The sequence below is a fragment of the Protobothrops mucrosquamatus genome, unplaced genomic scaffold, assembly GCF_001527695.2.
Source record: "Protobothrops mucrosquamatus isolate PMUCROS unplaced genomic scaffold, P.Mucros_1.0 scaffold2741, whole genome shotgun sequence".
Classification (NCBI taxonomy): Eukaryota; Metazoa; Chordata; class Lepidosauria; order Squamata; family Viperidae; genus Protobothrops; species Protobothrops mucrosquamatus.
The window spans coordinates 58,392-79,328 of record NW_015388782.1 but is presented as its reverse complement, the minus strand read 5'-3'; the positions used below and the strand labels follow the sequence as shown (position 1 = coordinate 79,328).

At 38.8% G+C, this 20,937-nt stretch overlaps 2 protein-coding genes across 2 annotated transcripts in view; both read right to left on the bottom strand.

The window, feature by feature from the left end:
- The window catches only part of FBLN7 (fibulin 7), a 35,551-nt gene extending 27,783 nt beyond the window's left edge, over nt 1-7,768 (bottom strand). Inside the window, exons 1-3 of the mRNA XM_015825655.1 lie at nt 7,676-7,768; nt 2,493-2,652; nt 392-562 (exon numbers count right to left, since the gene is read on the bottom strand). Of these exons, the coding sequence (XP_015681141.1) occupies nt 392-562; nt 2,493-2,652; nt 7,676-7,759 (415 nt within the window). The 5' untranslated portion in view covers nt 7,760-7,768. The remainder of the gene's footprint in view (nt 1-391; nt 563-2,492; nt 2,653-7,675) is intronic.
- A 3,550-nt stretch (nt 7,769-11,318) lies between these two features.
- Nucleotides 11,319-20,937, bottom strand: part of MERTK (MER proto-oncogene, tyrosine kinase) — a gene marked incomplete at its 5' end in the record, with an annotated part of 67,556 nt that continues 57,937 nt past the window's right edge. The window contains 4 exons of the mRNA XM_015825653.1: nt 11,319-11,990; nt 12,709-12,845; nt 14,071-14,230; nt 16,447-16,556. Coding sequence (XP_015681139.1) covers nt 11,489-11,990; nt 12,709-12,845; nt 14,071-14,230; nt 16,447-16,556 — 909 coding nt within the window. The remainder of the gene's footprint in view (nt 11,991-12,708; nt 12,846-14,070; nt 14,231-16,446; nt 16,557-20,937) is intronic.

Here is a 20,937-nt window from a genome sequence, read left to right as displayed (position 1 = left end):
AATGTATGTTGTTGGATCAGCTTTTTCAGGATGCTTCCAATGATGTCACTAAGCTATTCCTTATTCTGAAATTAAAATAATTAATTCTAATTTTCCTCTCTTAAACTCAACCTTCCTGTTCTCTGATATCCCACTAAAGCTGCAGAGTGATCAGGTTCCCCCCCACCAGGCTACTATTAACATAAGAATATGTAAAGTGTCACATCAGTTGTGTCCATGCAGTTTGAATATTATATTTTAGTTGATCTCCATTTAGCATATTCCTCTAGGTCAACTTTTTATATAGGCACGATAGCTATGATGGCATTCTACTAGCTACACATGTAGAAATTTATTCTGACAAATAGATGGGATGTTTCTGTGTCCCAGCCAACAAATAGTAAGGCAGTACCTTTGCAGTGTGGAACTTTTCCAGTCCAGCTGCCATTTGGCTGACACACTCGAGAACTGGAACCAATAAGCTGAAATCCAGGATCACAGGTAAAATGGACTTCATGATCCACCAAATTCTTCGTGCCAAATTTTTTGCCATTCACCGGAGCTTCCAATGTAGAACAAAACACTGCAAGCAGAGTTTGGCAACAGACTGATGTTAGTAGGCCTCAGAAGGAATAAGACAACCATTCAGAGACCTTCTCTAACCACGTGAGATCTGTATATGTACACGAGACTTAGTAACTTAAAATGCAACTCAAACATCATCTTTCTCACAAGTCATACCATGCCTTCCTGATCTCATCCATTTACTGTAAATTGATTAATTTAGGAATGCTCAAATTGTCCATATCATTAAAATGTTGCATAATTCAATTATGAACAGATTAAACTATGCATCCCCCAGAAACATTCAACTCATAATTTCCAAACATCATAGTTAGCTGGAAATAACATCATAGTTAGCTGGAAATTATAGATAATAGAAATAACATATTTGAAATGACTCTTTTGCATTTGTGTGATGTAAAAATCTTGATAAAGAGTTTTTTGGGGAAGAGAGAGCATTTTGTTTTTTTACAATTATATTAAGCCTATTTCAGAGTATTACTTTGGATGCTTCACAATCTCTATATAATGCATGAGTTTACATGATATATCCAGCTCTGAAATAAACAATCACATTTTAGCCCTATGTGTTGTGCGAACTTAGGTGAAGAGATTTGTCTGTGGTGGTTGAGTGTTTTGCGTAACTTGTAACATGGGATTAACTCAATAAATATGCCTTCTCCACCCTGAGTGCCCTTCCATGACTGTGATGTCCAGGGAATATTGGAATGTGATATCGCACATTACAGATCTATATAGGTTGTCCTCATTGGACATTGAAGAAATCTGGAATAAATCAATTAACCAAGAGTGTAAATATTGTGTGTGGATAGAGATAGAGGTTTTCTCATATTTTGGAATATTTCTGCTGCTTGAAAGACTCCATTGAGGGTTCAATGAGAAGTCCTATGCTCCTGACACTGGTCAAAAGCACATCTGCGACTATTGCTTGCCCTACACTGAAGGATAAAATGGCTGTCTTAAAAAGGAATGGCTGGTGGATAGCTACTAGCTCTTGTCATGTTACAGTTGTTTTGGAGGAAGCATGTTGGTTAATTTTTTGGGTGACAACTATTTTAATTGTGGGACTGTACCACTGAAAAGGTTCATTTTGCATGCTCTGCGAAGGGTTCCAGTAGTATGCTACTTACGCAGGAATGGATTTGTGGGTGAAAGGGTGGGTGCCTGTTTCCCCCTTACTCGGTATATAAGTGCAAAAAAATAGACACTGCAGCATTATACTCTGTTGCTTTCAGAAGAATGTGGCTTTGTATAATCTCATATGACTTAGAAATGCCTTTGAAGAATGTTTCAGGAAGCAAAATGATCTTCTCTTCCTATAGCGACCTATCTGTATGCATGAGCAAAGCTTACAGTAAAGCAGGAGAGTAGTGTCACTTGTCAAAAGTGACCTACCTCAAATTCTTTAGGACTGATTATTTAGATCCCTTGTTTCTTCTGTAATATATTTCCATGCACGTGGAGATCTCACACAGAAGATTTTGACAGCAAGTCCAAAGTTATTATAATGCAGCACTATCCAATCTGACATTTTTCAGACATGTTTAACTGTAGTTCCTAGCCAGCACAGCCAGTGAGAAGGCTGAGTAGAGGACTGGGCACTGTCTTCTGAGCTTTTATTATAAAAAGTAAAAAGTTGTAATTATATCCCATACTAATCCAGAATTAATTTGCTTTGATTTATGTAATCTGCTGAACCATAAACAAATCCCATTATCTGATTTTCCAACCACCCACACATTAGCTAACTATGTTTTTGTGTTTTGTATAGCCAGCCAAAGAGTGAGGTGGCTGTTTTTAGGAAAGCATGAGTCATGGATATAAGATGCCAAGAGTGTCCTTCTTATCCTACAATTTCATTTTGGTCCATGAGCTCAACCTGAACAAGGTTCCTTCCTCCTCCTCTGAAGCTCTGTATTCTTTTTTACCAGTTTGTGGGTCTGGGATGGCTTTAGTCACAGTGTTCTGCAGAGTTGTGAGTCGGTGTTTCATGATGCGTAGTCCCTCAACAAATCGTGTTTCCTGGCCTTTGAGAAACTGCTGCATTTGCCGGATAGTAGCCAGGAGTTGCTGTTTTGTTATGCAGTTCTATGGAAAAGAGAGAAAAAATACCGATTGATTCATATAAACCAGTGGTGGGATTCAAATATGTGAACAACTGGTTCTCTGTGTGGATGCTGCTTCCGGAAGTCCATTCTGGGCCTGGGAAACAAAAAATTAGCTACCGGTTCTGCCGAAGTGGTGCGAACCGGCTGAATCCCACCACTGATATAAACATGTTACATTCGCAAACCATAACATTTGATGTATATTGAAAATGATGTATTCCAATGTTTTCTCCAGATTATTTATATCCTGCATTGCTTAAAAAGACTAGCCTTTTAATTTTTTGCAAGTAGAACAAGTTGCCCAATACCATTTTAGGAAAATCATAATTGAACAATGATAACAAGCTGAAAAAGTAATATCAGGCATTTCTTAATGAACACCCACAAAACAATCTACTCACCAACATGTAAGTTATTGTGTTAAAAGAATATGCATAATGCTGCTATAGACATGAATGTTTTATAATATTGTTTATCATTGCTATTTAATAGTTTGGCTCTACCCGATATTAGATTGTAATTTTATAAAATAATTTTATTAAAAGTTTTAAAAACAAAGTAAAAGCCATTAATATAAAGTAAGCAAGAAAAAAAATTAGAAAACTCAAATATAAGAATGAAAGAAAAAGTGATAGAAAAACCGAGAAGGGAAAAGATACAAAGAAGTAGCTTCCAATCTTGTTCATAGCTGTTATAAGTACAATTATAAATTTATCTTTCTCTAAATTTCATGACTGTCTTCTTTCTATATTCTATTCTGTCTAATTATCGAAACCACAAACTGTAAGCTAATTTTTCTCTTTTATGCATATTCACAAGGAGTTTCCAGTCATCAATAAATATAGATTGTCTTTAATCAAAGAAATTAGTTTGCCCCTCTCAGTAAGTCCCATCCTATGCACCAACCATTCCTCCATAGATCTTTCTATCCTTGTGCATCCAATAATCTGGCTGCAGTTACCATATACAAAAACAAAGTTCCATTACTTTTTTCCCAACTATTTGCCTCAAGAGCTGGGCTTAGTTGTAGAGCAACTTTTAAAATCCTCTAAATTAGTATATATATTTGAATCCAAAATTTCCTAGCTTGCTTACATATCCACCAAGCATGATAAAATGTCCCTTCTTGTCCACATTTCCAACATACATTTGAAGTGTCTTTGTACATATCCTACACCAAAGGTCCCCAACCCCATTTTTTTGTACCGGTCCATGACCCATTAGGAACTGGGCCATAAAAGCGAGTGAAGTTCATCTGTGCCTGTGCAGGATCTAAGTAGCGTGCAAAACCATTCTCCCCTGGTCCATGGAAATTTGTTTTCCCACAGAATCAGTTCCTATTCTTCACAATGTCTCTGGTATTATATAACAGATTATAATTTGTTCTAGCTGAAACTGCCAAGAAGCAATAGGATAGATAAAGTACAACTGTAATTTCTATATATAGCAAATAAAGTTTTGTTAGGTTTCTACTTGAGTCATTAATATTCCAGACAGACAATAATAGATCCTTGGAACTATCTTGTCTTCAAATTATGTGTCTTAAGGCAGCCTGTCTCAATCTGGTGCACTCTCCAGCTGTGTTGAGATGAGTCCCAGAATTTTCTGCTGCGGAGCCAGTAAAATGCAAAATGAGAATTCTAGGAGTTGCAGTCTACAGCGGAGATCAGGCTGGAAAAGTTGCCACTGACTCCTAAAAAAAAGGAGTAGGATAACCAGAAACTGAATCTTTGATTGAACTCTCTGGACAGTTCAGGTCAAATTAGGATCTACTGACTCCTGAGAGCCTCATGAAGAAACAGGAATGGATATGAGCGAGCAGACTTTCCTGACAGAACAATTAACCAGTGGAACAACCTGCCTCCAGAAGCTGTGAATGCTCCAACAGTGGAAGTTTTTAAGAAGAGATTGGACAGCCATTTGTCTGAAATGATATAGGGTTTTCTGCCTAAGCAGGGGGTTGGACTAGATGACCTCCAGGGTACCTTCCAACATCATCATCATCGTCGTCATTGTTATTACTACTACTACTACTACTACTACTACTACTACTACTACTACTACTACTACTACTACTACTACTACTACGGATGTCATAATGATCAGCAGGAAAATTCGAAGCATTTTTGAATGACATTTGAGGAAACTTGTCATCAATGGCTGTCCAGCCAATTAAATGCAAGGACATAAGGCTGAGTTCCACTGAACAGCTACTATCACTGCACAGTTTTGCATTTCTGTTTCTGGACCAAGATGTACATTCCTGTGTATTTTGGCCTTGAGATATGTGCAGAGAAAGCAGCCAAGAAAGGCTTTTCATGTTAAGAGGCTGCATTGTTCTCAAAGCAATGATAACTATGGCATAGAAATGTTATCTCTGTACTGATACTCCTAATCGCATCTTAACTTGTAGTTCTATCCTTCCATCTACAATAACAGTGCATAGATCTATTTCTGTATGTTTATCACTCAACAAATATATCCATATGTGCACACAGCTACATCCAGGCATTCATGAGCTTGTGTAAAGTGATGTAGCAGCAAGAAACAGATAAAGATGCTATAAAAAGGATTTTTTTGTGAAATAGTTTGATCATTACTCAAAGTCAATGCTAATATTGGGAACTAGAATCAGACATTATATGAGACTTTTCTTTTTAAAAATTGCAGAATTACATTTTTGCCAGGCTTGGGAAATAGTTAATGAAGCTTTTTCCTGTCCAAGATGCTTATTGTGTATGGTATGCAGCAGATCCCAAGAAAGGCAAGTCAAGCTGTATATTGCTATAATAATCTTTTTGTGAAAGGATTCTGTTTAACTTAAAGTTATATACTTAAACACAGTAAACTTTGTTACACTGAGTAACTTGCTTTTAGTATACCAATAAGGTGATTTGAAATCACTAAATATGTGGTTTGTTTAGGTATTTGAGCAAAATTTGAATTTATTTGCAAGTCTAACAAGGGATTGTAGATATATAATGAACAAGTAATGTACAAAAACTACAATTTCCCTTGCAATTAGCAGCCTGATAATAGCAATTTGGATGTGAAAGTAATTGTAAACCCAACACGTCTGGAGCTGCACACATTTCTTCCTCTTGGCTAGCATTCATGGAACTAAGATATCTGTGATGGCAAGGCTACTTTTCATATTTTCCCTGATAAAATAAAAATGACTGTATCAATATTATTGATCAAATTTATGACTCGCTCTTTTACATGCCAGTCTATCATTGCATCTTCTATCATTTCCTTTTTGTGACCTTCATCACGATGAAAATATCTTCATCAATGATTACGATGAGGGGTTACAAGGGGAACTCATCAGATCTGCAGACAACACCAAGCTGGCAGGAATAGCCAACATTCCAGAAGATTGGCTCAACATACAAAAGGATCTTGACAGATTTGAACATTGGCCCCTATCTAATAAAATGAAATTCAATGGTGAGAAAAGTAAGGTTCTAGATTTAGGCAGGAAAAACTAAATGCACAGGTACAGTATAGGTCAGTGGTGGCGAACCTATGGCATGGGTGCCAGAGGCGGCATTCAGAGCCCTCTCTGTGGGCACATGTGCCGTTGCCCCAGCCTTGCCTCCCCCCGTAACCCCCTCCTCACCAGCAACCCTCCTGGAGAAGAGTTTCCCAGAGCATGGCCCACGCGGAGCAGTGCAGCCAAGGACATGGCAGCCAGGCAGCGTAGACAAGACTCTGCCCTCATGTCCCATCACGCACAGTTGATGCTGCGGGGCGTGGGCAGAGGGCGTCGCTGCCATGGCGCTGCTGGGTGATCTGCAGTGGGCCCTGGAGGCGGTGAGTAGCCCTGTGGGCAGGCAGGGTGGGGGCGGGGCAGGGGGTGGAGCAGGGGTGGGGCCAGTTTTTGGGCACTCGGTCTCTAAAAGGTTTGCTGGTATAGGTGGTACCTTGCTCAATAGTAGTAACTGTGAGAGGGAATTTGGAGTCTTAGTGGACAGTTGCTGAAATATGAGCCAGCAGTGTGCTGCAGCTGCCAAAAAAGCCAACACAGTGCTGGGTTGCATTAACAGAGGGATAGAATCAAGATCACATGAAGTGTTAGTACCATTTTATAATGCCTTGGCAAGGCCACACTGGGAACACTGAATCCAGTTTTGGTCATCACAATATAAAAAAGATGTTGAGACTCTAGAAAGAGTACAGAGAAGACCAACAAAGATGATTAGGGGACTGGAGGCTAAAACATATTAAGAACAGTTGCAGGAATTGGGTATGTCTAGTTTAATAAAAAGCAGGACTGGGGTGACATAAATAGCAGTTATCTGAGGGGTTGCCACAAAGAACTGGGGGATCAACCTATTCTCCAAAGCACCTGAAGGCAGGACAAGAAGCTATGGATGGAAACTAATCAAGGAGAGAACCAACTTAGAAATTTCCTGACAGAACAATTAATCAGTGCAAGGAATTGCCTCCAGAAGCTGTGGGTGCTCCAACACTGGAGATTTTTATGAAAGGGCTCCCTGCTTGAGCAGGAGGTTGGAATATTAGACCTCCAAGGTCCCTTCCAACTCTGTTATTCTGTTATTGGCTGGCTGGGAAATTTGGGGAGTTGAAGCCCATACATCTTTAAGCTGCCAAGGTTGCGAAACACTGGGCTAGAGCAAGGCTCCTCTTCTCTGGAAGCACCTGGCTCCCTTCCCGCTTGACCTGAAGTGAGGCTGTACTAAAAAAAGTAACCCAGCCAGTCACTTTTTACATTTGCCTAATTGCCTTGGCTAAAAAAATAAAGCAAAAAAACAACAACAAGCGAATGAACAAACAACAGGACAAAGAACAGGTAAAAGAGGAGACAGGTTCAAATTCTTTAAAAGAAAAAAACGGGCAAAAGGGGCCCTTGGGCTCTTCTCACAGTTCCATGCATCCGGTGCAGAAAGCAAAGTATGCCAGTACAGTATATACGCCTGGTAGGAAACGGGGCACCTAAGGGGACGCGTAGCAGAGAAGCGCCCCGGCACAGCCCTTACCTGGGAAGCCTGCAACTCTTGCCCGGTCGCTAGGCACAAGAAGAGGACGAGGCTGCTGAGACCGTGTGGCCGTCCACAAATCATGGCTGGCGCGCTGCTACTATTGCGATGGCCGGGCAGCAAAGTGGAGCGAGTGACCGAGCGCTTCTCCGCACCAACTGCCGCTCGCCCAGCGGCGGAGCTTGAGCTCTCCTGCCCAGCCAGGAGGCGGGAGCGGCGGCCAAGCAGCTAAGGCGCGCGCGGCAGCTTTCCCCAGCGAGCGAGAAGTGCCTCGCGCCTCGGTTTCCGCTTCGGATCCCTCGGGGGGGGGAAGGGGGAGTTGCTCCCGCTCCCCCCCCCTTTTAGGTTCATACCTGCGACCGCTGCCTCTCGAGGGGGCTGGCTTGCTGTAACTGCTGCTCTTCTCTCCAACAGCGCACCCAGGCCAGGGCGAGCGCGCCCATCATCCCGCGCAACCTGCTGCTCAGCAACTTTGGGACTATAGCAGTGTTTCTCAACCTTGACAATTTTAAGGCATGTGGACTTCAATTCCCAGAATTCCACAGCCAGCATTGCTGGCTGTGGAATTCTGGGAATTGAAGTCCACATGCCTTAAAATGGTCAAGGTTGAGAAACACTGAACTATAGTATATTACAGTGGTGGCGAACCTATGGCACGGGTGCCAGAGGCGGCACTCAAAGCCCTCTCTGCAGGCACGTGCGCCGTCGCCCCAGTCCTAAGCCTTCAGCTGGGTTTTATAAAACCTTTTCGCTTTGGGCCTCTGCTGCTGTGTACAAAAAAAAAAAAAGGTTCAATCAATCAGTCAATTTCAACTTCTCGTGGGAAAAAAAAAGATTTTGCAAAATTGGAATTGATTGATTGAACTTTTTAGTCCCACCCAGTCTGCTGTTACCACCGCAGCCACGGCCATCCAATGGGCCGTACCCACCCGGTACCCGACGATGCATAAGTGGGTTTTGGGTTGCAGTTTGGGCACTCGGTCTCTAAAAGGTTCGCCATCACTGGTATATTATTTAAGAGGGTTTTTTGGCACGTCCTTTCCCGCCAAGGATTCGCTGTAATAATTTATGGGGGCAAACCAGGAGACGGAATGGGAAAAAAAAGTACGGTTGGTTTTTTTTTGCAATTCAAATTCTTTCTTTCTGATTTCATTCAATAGCTTTTGCATCTTCTCCTAGGATTTTTCTTCTTCTCCTCTATTGTATAGTACAGCCCCCTCATGACCGCTTTACTGGCATCCCAATCGGTCATTAACTTGGTCTCTTTATCGAGGTTATTCTCATAATAGTTATTTAATTTGGACGTGATTCTAAATAATTAACTCAGTAATAACGATCGGCCCTGCAAAATGGTTTGCTACTGTACAATTGTGGGACTTTGTTATTTCAGCAGAATGGCTCAAAGGAAAAGTTGCTGATTCTTTAAAACGAAAAAGCACAGCAAAACTGAAAGCAACTCTATGCAAGCTATGCTTTAAGAGGCATAGAATCCTTTCCAATCCTAAATCTACCTCCTTGTAGAACCTATTTGCTCTAGAAGATGCTATAAAAGTGTTTGAGATTTATTTAAATATTGACTTGCCCGTTAACCTCATTTTTTTATTTCTCTCTCTCAGCCCTATCTATTTCAAAAAGATATGAGGATAAAATAAGGACACATGCAATGGCTTGGGAGACTGGAATGGGAGGGGACATCTGAAAACTAGGTTCCTTCTTATGTTGTTCAGCATTTTGAATTGTATGTAGACCTGGACCAGCAATTGGTAAAACTATAAAAGGAAAGTTGCCTATGGTGAGAAATTGGCTCTAAGAAACTGAGAATGTACTACTGTAGAAGACAACTGAACAAAAAGTAGATCCTAATGCAGAATGCAATAAACCAAGAAAAAAAAAGTGACAGCTTGTTTGGAGTTCATGCCCCTTGTCAGTTCTTCAAGGTAGACCAGACTAGGATGCCGGAATTACGAATGCTAATATTTCTTTATTATGAGGTTACAGTAACAGAATCTTGCAAGTCTGAATGTGCTTCCCTCCTTTCCTTTACTATACAGTATCTTCATGAAAACTAAGGTGGTCATGACTGAGACACTTACTCAAATTACATTTCTGCCCCAGATTTTTTTTATTTGACCATTGCCTTGGCTCTTCCTCCTGTTGTTCAAGGTTATTCCTATTGCCCATTACACCTACAGACCTATTTCCAGAAATCACCCTTTTCCTTCTCCACATGCCCTCAGTCAACCAATATTCCAAGGGGGTTCATAGAAAACTGGTAAAAAAACAGTCAAGACGGCCATCACAATAATGTGACTGAACCTCCAACCCTTTTTATTGTGCATCAGAGGGCAGGGCTTTTATCCCACTAAATTTCATATTAGGTACAATACTCTGGTATGCAATACAAGCAGCACTGGTTTATCCTTAACTCTAGCACCATCTACTGTGTAATTACTTCACTCCATGCAAAAAGAGAAGGGAAAGTAAAGATACATAGTGACATGTTCCATTTTTATCCCTGCAGATTACTTGAAAATTGCTCTGTATTCTTCACTTTTATAAGGTTATAAACAGATTCTCTTCGTACCATATTCCATCTGTTATGTATAAGCAAATACATTTTAAAAAAATCAAAATTTCAATTCTGATGTTCAAAAAGTTCAAAAAGGGTTATCAGAACTTTGCAAAAAAACAAAGTATCTTATTTTAACCCTGGTTAAAAAACTATTTTATATTCCTTCCTTTACTTCTAATAGTCTTACTCTTTAATTGAATCAAATATTCTGAAGGATTCAATTTCTCTTCTTTATCTCATCACACTGATTTCTGCAAGGCTTTTTCAAGCCTTTTTTGTAGATCAATAAACATTTTCCAGGTCATTTTCTTGGTTTATCAATTGTTTTTCCCTTTTAATTTTTAAAACTGCAAGCCATCTTTTTAAAATTTGAAGAAATATTCTTGACTACCTCACAACCTAAATCAAGAAAGACTAAGACAGCCAGTTTGCTGTAGTTGATTAAGGCATCAGGCAAGAAACTGGGAAATCATGAAACTGTCCTGTCTTAGATATAAACCAGCAGGGTCACCTTTGCCTGGTCCCTCTCTCTCAGTCCCAAATCACTTCTGAAAAATTTGGCCAGCGGGGACTAATAAGCTAGGCTGTCCCCCAAAAGCCCTATATAAAGCTACTTAAAGATTTGCTGATTTGAATGTGGCACAACACATTCTTGCTTCTTGACATTAGTATTTCCCAAATGGTGATAGGAATTGTAATCCAGAGTGTTCAATTAACACTTGCATCATTCCTACTCAGCTAGATTAAAGTGCCAAGTTGAGAATGGCTGGTGTATATCACTTATTATCATCTTCCTATGTATTGTGTACTGTGTAAGGTGTTGACAAAAGAGAATGGGCATATTTTTCAATGAAAAAAATGGTCAGAAATTATATGCATGTATTGTACATGTGTGTGTGGGTTAATATCTATCAATATCTACTGTAAGATAGAAGTTGTGAAGGAGCCAGAGGATATTCTATTGACAACCATCCATAAAAGAACCTGTTACAGAAAAGAGACCAAAAAAATTAAACTTGTGTTCAAAATAAATAAAACAGACCATTACCAAATTTGTTTATTAAAATATAATTTCTATAAAGATACAAATGCTTCTTCTAAAGTTATCTGCTATACAAAGATGGGAGACCATGCTACACAGGAATGGCTTTCCGTGATGGGAACGTCCAATGGCTATCCAGAGCACTTCTAGCTCAGAAGGGTCTCTGAGCTGCAGTTCATAAGAGAATGCTAGTTTTTCTTCATAGCAGAATTTCACACTCCTCCAAAGAATCATCTGCAAAGAGCAGTTCGTTAGTCAATGCGCTTCCTACAGGGAGTGTGCTGGCTTGAGACCACTGCATCCCATCCTGCAAGTGAGTGATCTGAAGCAATGACATTTCTTCCTCTTCTGTTCTTACCAGGCTGGCCTGGTGCTCTCTATTGACTCCATTTAAAATGTATCTATCCCCTGTTTCACTGCTTTCATGGATATCCACAGTGACTACTGTAGACTCCGGTCTCTGGGAACAAGATTGTATGATTTCAATTGGATCAAGGACTGTGTCTATTTGAGGAAACTCATAATCTTCCATTAGCTCTTTTGCATTCTCTTCCTGCAAGTTTGTGTTAATATAAATTATACTGCTTGGTTCACTCAGAGCAGGTAAGCTTTCCAATATTTTCTCTAGGTGAAGTTTAAGTTCTGAGAAGGTAGGTCGGTCCACAGGATCTGCCCTCCAACACGAATACATGATTTCATACCTGAAATGGAAAATATGCCATGAGGAAGGAAGCTGGATAATTATTAAGGGGGGAAAAGGCAAACATTTGTGAATGTCCTATTAAAAGTTGGGTTTGTTAGGGTATCTGAAATGTTAGAAATAGAAAGATGACAAAGTTAATCCTTTGAGGACAAGTAAACAACCTTTGGGAGTAATGTATAGCAATTGAATAGATAATTTTGTTTTAACCCATTTCAAACTGAACATGTCAATAGTGACAAACCTGGCTTATTTTGAATCATAGCTTCTTTGCCTAATTTTAAAAAGATTAAATCAGTTCAGCATATTGCAATGAATTACATGTAAGATTGCCTTTAAAAACAATTTGTAAATATGGTTAACCCAAAATATAGCAGCCAGAAATCCATAGGGGCTGAGCACTACAACTGTTTTGTTACCTACATTAGCTGTAGGTTTTGGGGCCCAATTGAAAGCTGATATTCAAATGATTGGAGGCATCTCTTCCCATATCAACCTGTTAACCTGAAAGTCATAAGCCAGATGAGATGAAGCAGGCAACTATGAGAGGAAGAGTTTAAGAGTTTGATGTCCCATTTGTTGAATGCTCTAGAAAGGTTGGCCTGAGAACACATGGTTTCCAGATTTCCAAGCTGCAAATATAATAATTGCCATAAGCAAGACATGTATTCAATTGCTACAATTATGCTTTGATATTATCACAATTATAAAATACTTACAAATCATCTAAACAGCCCTCTGGCTGCTTTAGTCTATGCCCATGAAGTAGGTAATCATAGATTTCATGGTTCTGCACTCCTGGGTATGGAGTCATTCCTCGAGTTGCTATCTCCCACATTGTAACACCAAATGCCCACTACAGGAAAAGAAAATAGAGGAATAACTTACTTAAACAGCATTTTAGAAGAACTTAATTTAATGATACCCATAATTGCCTATGCACGCTTTTTGGGGAATAAGTCTCACCAAACATATTGAGATTATTTTTGTCCATTAAAAAAAGTATGCTGCCTTTAATGATGCATTGTTGAAAATCATATTGGTGATTTTGTATTCTCAGTAATTTCACATGGTTGCAAATTACATTTTTTTACTACATAAAAAGAGCTAACCAAGACCAAGATATTTAATTTCCAATTCTAATGTTTTAGGATTGTAATTTTAACTAATAATTCTTTGACGTAAAGTACATTTTAATGCTAGAAATAGAATGTTAATATGCAGAAACATACCAATTTAATTTCTGGCATCTGAGACTGAAAGTTTTTCAGTTAATGAGGCTTGGAAATAGAGAACCACTGCTAGTTGGAACTGACTGTACTTTGTTTAAAAAGGTAGAGTCGACATTTTTTTGAATTATATGTAATTTCTTCTCACAGATATTTAGGCTATGTTTACCACATTTTAAAGGTGTTGATAGGAATAATTTTGTATGTGGCAGACTTGTTCTTTAACCTAACTTTGCTGGTAACTTACACCTACAAAAGCATAAAAAAGAACAATTAATAGCTCTACAACTTGTCTGACATGCTGATAAATATTCTCTCAGCAGAGGGAGCTGCACCCCTAGCTTTCTTTGACTAATAAGCTTAGGGATAGGATCGCCAATTTTTCTGTACTATAATCATATCTTGTATTAACAGGTTGATATATTGTACCTTTTTTTTAAACAAGGCAAACTAGTTTTAATTGTTCAAAAGTAAACTAGTTTGAGTGTTTTTTCTTTAACATTATGTTAAATAACTAATAACTAATGCTGGTTAGAAAACTGAAAATTCAGAGTAACAAGTAAAATATTTTGTAAAATCTGAAGAAAGTAATGTATAGGGCATAGTTGTCTGCAGAAAGTTTTTGAATAATTTATGTTATTAAAATGAACAGGTCAAATATAAATTTCATAGCAATAAGCCTTTTATTCTCAAACTAGCTTACTCTGCATAAATACTGCTGTGTGAAAAATGGGCACAATTATATGGTATGTTTCCTATATTATAAGAATTCTGTCATTCCAAATTGACTATCTTTCCTCCTGGAGCCAGACTTAACAGTTAAATTGGAACACCATCTCCTCATTTACTTACCACATCACTCTTTGTTGTGTAGACTCGATCAGCAAGACTTTCTATAGCAATCCATTTAACAGGCATCTTTGCAATACGCCCTTGCCGGTAATAATCTCCGCTGTAAATTTTCTTGGATAAACCAAAGTCTGCTACACACACTGTCATGTCGTCCCGCAACCTGTCCATTAATGTATGTTAGTTAATATGAATTCATATTATAAGAAAGATGCTCCTCAAAGATGTAGCATTACTTCATAATGTGTGTATGCTTTGGGAAAATGATGATATGAATCAAAATAACTTTCTTACATAGGTTTTTCTCCAGAGAGAGAGACTATCTAAGTGGTTGCTAACAGTCAATATTGACTTGATGGCACACAATCAATTAATGGAGACTCCAGCCAAAAAAAAATAATCATATTAAAGCTGTTTCTGATTCTGACACATATTAAGAATCAAACTAAGGATGATACTGAATGTATTACAATTTTGAAGCATTTCCCCTTTGTTCTTCAGATAAAGAGTTTATAGAGTAGCTTCAGGTCAATAAAAACAAAAATTCTCCACTGTTCTCTACCTCCTAGTTTACCAATGAAAGATAATAACAAAAGGAGAAGGGACTGAGTCAGCAGAATGTAAAGTTATCTAGTTGTCCTTATAATTATCAGGGAGTCTTAGAGAGTGGTTTTTGCAATTCCATCCCTTTTATACTTGTTTTTGATTTTGATATGCATGTTATAAAATATAGAGATAATGCCATAAAGAATGGGCATATAATAGGATAAATTTAATTCTTGCCCCTCCTTCTGATAAAAATAGCAGTTTGCAGAATTGCAGTTTGCTTTATCATCTACTGTTTGTAACTATGGAAAGTTCTTCAGATTAAAGAAGCAAGTGGTGAGGTTTTTTACGAAACTGCATGTAGCATGCTTTTCAGTTCTTGCTCACTCTTATATTTAATTGTCACTGTTGTCCTCCATTTTCCATGGAGGGTTATTATGAGAAAAAGCATAGACTGTGGAATATACAACAGAGAAAATGTGAAGGCCTAAATCGGAATAGTTCAATCAATTGGCATCTAATAATCTTTGTTTCAGTCTCCAGAGCCCTACACTTATGGAAAGGAAGGACAGAAGCAGTATGGGAGAAAGGATGCTTAAATGGCCTTCCCTATCTACTAATGCTGCTTTATAAATCACAGAATTAGTAGTAACCTTGTAGTCAATTGATCCATTCCCTTGATCACTGTATGGAACCAAGACTATAGGATTCTGGAAAATGTTATTGAGAGAGTTCACAGCCCTTCTAAATAATTGTCAATATCTTTGTCTTAACAGTTATCTGTTATGTCTGCTTCTGTAACTTAAAATGTATTAAATCAAGCCCAGCTCTTCTGCGTAAGAAAACTAGTTTTTGGTCTCTTCTGTGTGTCTTTCAAGTATCCGATTGTTGCTATCATAACCCCCAGTCTTTATCCACTATCCATTTCAGGCCAAATTCACAGGCCTTGTTTTTTATATCTTCATATTTGCTGTCTTTTTCTGAATTTATTCCAAATCATTTCCTTCCTAAGGTGCAATACTTGAATGGGTCACAGAATAACTCATACTTTTAAATGTAAAGTAGAACTAATGCTTCTGATGATGTGGGAACTATAGTTCTATTTTTGCTTTGCTAGCTCATGTCCAGTTTGAAATCATTTTTTTTCTTTTTATGACCCTGTAATCCCTTTTGTCAGGGTGACTGAACAGCAAATCTGAAATCCTTTCCCCAAATATTACTGCTGTACGTTTCATGTACAAGCAGCATCTTGTGTGTGTCTTTGATTCTTTCCCTTCAGTCTCTTCTCTAGTTATTTTCTAAGAGGTTGTATTTATTAATACTTATTTCCCAAGATTCAGAGAAAAAAGGTTGAGAAAATGGTACACTAAGACTAAAGCGCCCCTTCCTTCATTACATCAGAATCCCTGCAATACACTTTCTATATGTTTCATAGAAACAAATGCTTAGAACTATATCTGCGCATCTAGATCAGTATACAGCTAACATGCCATAGAGAAAGCTAGGCTCTAAAGTTGTTGGGTTTTTTTTGCCTAATGCTTTAGTTTTATAAGGAATCTCTCTATCATGAATAAAGTACACTTAGGGACTGGAGTTTGAAGTATAAGAATCTCAACAGAATTACATTGTGTAGTTACTTTACATTAGATTTTCAAACAGTATTCATACAAAATGCAGTGAATAATCTGAAAAACCCTTTTCCTTGATTTCTGATTACAGTTATATTTCCTAGATTTTCATCCCCAAAGATTGTTTTCCACTTTAAGATTTACAGTTTCTGAATGAAGATCAATCTGAATTTCTGAGTAGAAAAGAGAACCCTACAGAACTCACATGCAATTACGGGCAGCCAGGTCCCTGTGGAGGAAATGTTTGCTACTGAGGTATTCCATTCCTAGAGCAATATGGATCATAAACTTCAATAAAATTTGCAGTGGAACATACTGGGAAGAGAATAAGATGCACATTTTTCTTAATATATGATACTGATTAATCATCATACTAAATAACAAATGAAAAAATAAATCACATATGATTTAAGATAAACAAAACAGGGTTGGCTAGAATACAAAGATAACTTACTTAACATACTACTACTAGAGTGAGAGGCAGTGTATCCATGTTGGTTTAACTTGGAATACACATTCTTCTGTACAAATGGCATTAATAAATGCAAAACCTTTTCAGATTGATAGAGGAGGATTAGGCTAAAATGCCTAAAATGAATACCAAAGCGATTTCATATCTAAATATGTTATGATTATAGTAGTTCATTGACTGATTGTATTATGACCAAGATAGTCAAAATGGTGGAGAAAAACAGGTAAAGTCTTCTTTGAGGTGCTTTCATTTCATGGTGACTTCAACAAAATATCTGTATCATTTTTCATGGCAAGAATTCAAAAGTATTCATTTTTCAGGAATATTTTTTTTTACTTCCCAGTCTGGCCTATAGTAGCTATGATGGCTTCCTAGTGAAACTCTAACTGATCCTACCAGCACTGGGTAAATCCTTGAAGACCTGGATGTTCCTTTGGTTATTGGGTCTCGAGGTTGAGTGAGTTTGTCAATAATATGCTATGCTAAGATTTGAGTTATTATTTCATTGTTTTTGTTTGATTTTAATCCTACATGCAAAGTCCAGATTTAGAATAATAGAAATAGAATAGAATAATAACTTTATTGTCACTTTGTACACTAATAGGCATACATTAAACTGAAATTTTGTTGCATTCAGCTCTCAAAGGGTCACCACCTCCGATATACACTACGTGAATATGACAAAAATAAATAAATAAATAAATAAATACAGAATTATGCATATACCCACATATATTATATGACACAGAGAAACAACAGTCTAGTTCGGGTTATGTATACATGTGCATGGTGAGAAAAACGAATCTTGCGAGTTTACCAGACAGATGCCATAGGGAACAAAGCTATTACAGAACCGAGTAGTCCTGCTTGAAATACTTCGAAACCTCAGAGGGGAACAAAAGAAACAGACCGTAAAGTGGGTGTGTGGGATCTCTAACAATGCTTTGAGCTCTAAGCACCTAGCGCTTATAAGCAGCATCCTGAATACCAGGGAGTGAGCTTATTTGTAGTTGTGAATTGGGTTGTTACATAAATTGATATATTGATGAGAGACAGAGAGACCTAAATGCCCAGCTAGGTGATGCTATCTAACTCAAGATGGCATATATAAACAAATTTTAATGAAAAACTCAATGAAATACGATCAAGTCTAACTGATACAACTAAAATAAATATTTCATCAAAGTTTAAATGTTTTCTCATTATTAGTGAAAGGAGACAGGAAGTAAAGTTTTTATGTCACAAGGCTGGTTTATTTTGAAAGAAATATTACCAGCAATCTTCAAAATATTAGATAAATCTCATTACCATATTTAAGATATTTCATTTTAAAGTGAAGGTTCTTATTTATGGCAAGAATGAGACTCAGTTCCCAATTTTGTAACTCTTGCCTTCCCTCTGAAATTATCTTGTCAAACTTTAGCATTAATCCACTGGATTACGGCCATATGATGTTTTTATTTCTTAAACTGACAGTAACCTGGATGTATTAAGTGTCACAGCAGATAGCAGGATATATCTGACCTTATGTTATCTTTAAAATTTTAAGTAGGATCAGATCATTTTAGTACTTTGGACAGGAGTCTATCAGAACATCTTTAGATAGAAAATTAAAGAAAAAATCTTAGAAGGAAATGTCAAATTATATTTTGTTACTAAAATTACACATGCCTTATAGTTACAAGTAGTCAAAATTGTCTTAAGAAATTGCCTCTTAGAAACGAGGCTCCTATTTTATTTTTTAAATAAATAAATAAATCCTTTATTGTCAAAGTACAACATGTGTACAATGAGATTGGCTGAGCCTCCCTTCATGCACCCCCATCACAACTCACAATGACAACAAACACACGATGTTATTGCACCATGTGAACTTATTGCACAATGCGCCGGCCCCGCAAGTCTATCATACATGGAGTTATTTTCCATTCAGGAGTCTGACACCCCTTGGGTAGAAACTGTTCTTCAGCCTGTTGGTGTGGCTGGCTATGCTTCTGTATCTCCTACTCGATGGTAGGAGAGTAAAGAAGTGCTGACCAGGGTGTGAGTCATCCCTGAGGATTTTCCTCACTCTTCTAAGGCAGCGAGCCCTAGCGATGGCATCTAATGGTATCAGGGCAGCCCACGATGTTTTGTGCTGTGCTCACCACCCTCTGTAGTGTCTTTCTATCCGCAGCTGTCAAGCCAGCATACCACACCATAATGCAATGTGAGAGGACGCTTTCTATGGTGGACCAGTAAAAGAAGGTCATCAGTCGTTGTTCCACTTTGTTCTTTCGCAAGACCCTAAGGAAGTGGAGTCTCTGTTGGGCCTTTCTGGCCACCTGGGTTGTGTTGATTTTCCAGGTGAGATCTTCACTGAGATAGACTCCCAGGAATTTAAAGGAGGAAACTCTCTCCACATGCCCCCCTCCCGATGTAAAGTGTGGTGGGTTCCTCTCTTTTCTTCCAGAAGTCTAACACCATCTCCTTTGTCTTGCCGATGTTCAAGTGCAAGTTGTTTTCTAGGCACCATGAGGATAGTTTTTGAACCTCCCCCCTGTACACTGTTTCATCTCCACCTTTAATAAGACCCAATACGGTGGTATCATCTGCAAACTTAATGATCGCAGTGGACGGGTCAGAAGATATGCAATCGTGTGTACAGTGAATACATGTAGAGACTGAGCACACAGCCCTGTGGCGAGCCAGTGCAAAGCTTCAGGGAGGTGGATGTGACAGATCTGACCCTCACTGTTTGTGGCCGGTCCCTCAAAAAGTCTTTGATCCAGTTGCAGATGGAGGGGGGGGGAAAATCCAAGTCAGTCAGCTTTTCAATAAGGATGCTCGGCAGGATAGTATTGAAAGCCGAGCTATAGTCAATGAAAAGCATCCTGACATAGTTTCCAGGTTTCTCCAAATGGCTCTCTACAGGATGTAAGGCAGTAGCTATGGAGTCGTCTGTCGACCTACTCCCCCTGTAGGCAAACTGATGTTTGTCAAAGTCCGGTGGGAGGCGTGTCCTAAGGTGTTGAGGAACCAGTCTTTGGAAGCATTTCATCACTACAGACATTAATGCGATAGGTCTGTAGTCGTTTAGGCAGTTAATTGCTGTTTTCTTCGGGACTGGGACAATAGTGGCTGCTTTCAAGCATGATGGAACACAGACTGTTTGCAGGGAGGTGTTAAAGATCCTTGTCAGGACCCGTGCTAATTGATCAGCACAATTCTTTACCACTATCCCCAGCACCCCATCTGGGCCTGCAGCTTTGCTGGGATTCACAGCCTTCAATACAGCTTTCACTTGATGTTCATATAGGGTGAGTGGCTGGGAATCAGAAGGCCGGCAGACAGAGGCTACGGGGTCTGGTCTTTTCACCTTGTAGCGAGCGAAGATGTTCAATTTCTCTACCAACAAGGCATCGGCATTGACCATGTTCCTCATGTTGCCCTTACGGTTAGTTAGATGCTTCAGTCCCTGCCACACTTGCTTCGGGTTGTTATCTGTTAGGTGGTTCTCCACCTTATGTTTGTATTGTTGTTTTGCCATCTTAATGCCTCTTCTAAGGTTTGCCCTGGCCTCTCTATATGTATCCCTGTCCCTTGCCTCAAAGGCAGAATCCCGGGCTCTCAGAAGTGTCCGTACCTCTGCAGTCATCCAGGGTTTACAATTCCTGTAGACTCTGATGCACTTTTCCATTGTCACACTATCAATGCACACTTTGATATAAGAGGCATCAGTGTATTCATGCAGGTCTTGATGTTAAAAGGCAGAAAATTCAGGCCTAAGCTTTTCTGAAGAAATTTCTTTGCCACTGTCAATAGTAGTAACTGCGAGAGGCATCTCGGAGTCCTAGTGGACAATCACTTAAATATGAGCCAGCAGTGTGCTGCAGCTGCCAAAAAGGCCAACACAGTGCTGGGCTGCATTAACAGAGGGATAGAATCAAGATCACATGAAGTATTAACATCACTTTACAATATCTTGGTAAGGCCACACTTGGAATACTGCATCCAGTTTTGGTCACCACGATGTAAAAAAGATATTGAGACTCTAGAAAGAGTACAGAGAAGAGCAACAAAGATGATTAGGGGACTGGAGGCTAAAACATATAAGGAACGGTTGCTGGAATTGGGTATGTCTAGTTTAACAAAGAGAAGGACGAGGGGGGACATGATAGCAGTGTTCCAATATCTCAGGGGCTGCCACAAAGAAGAGGGAGTCAAGCTATTTTCCAAAGCGCC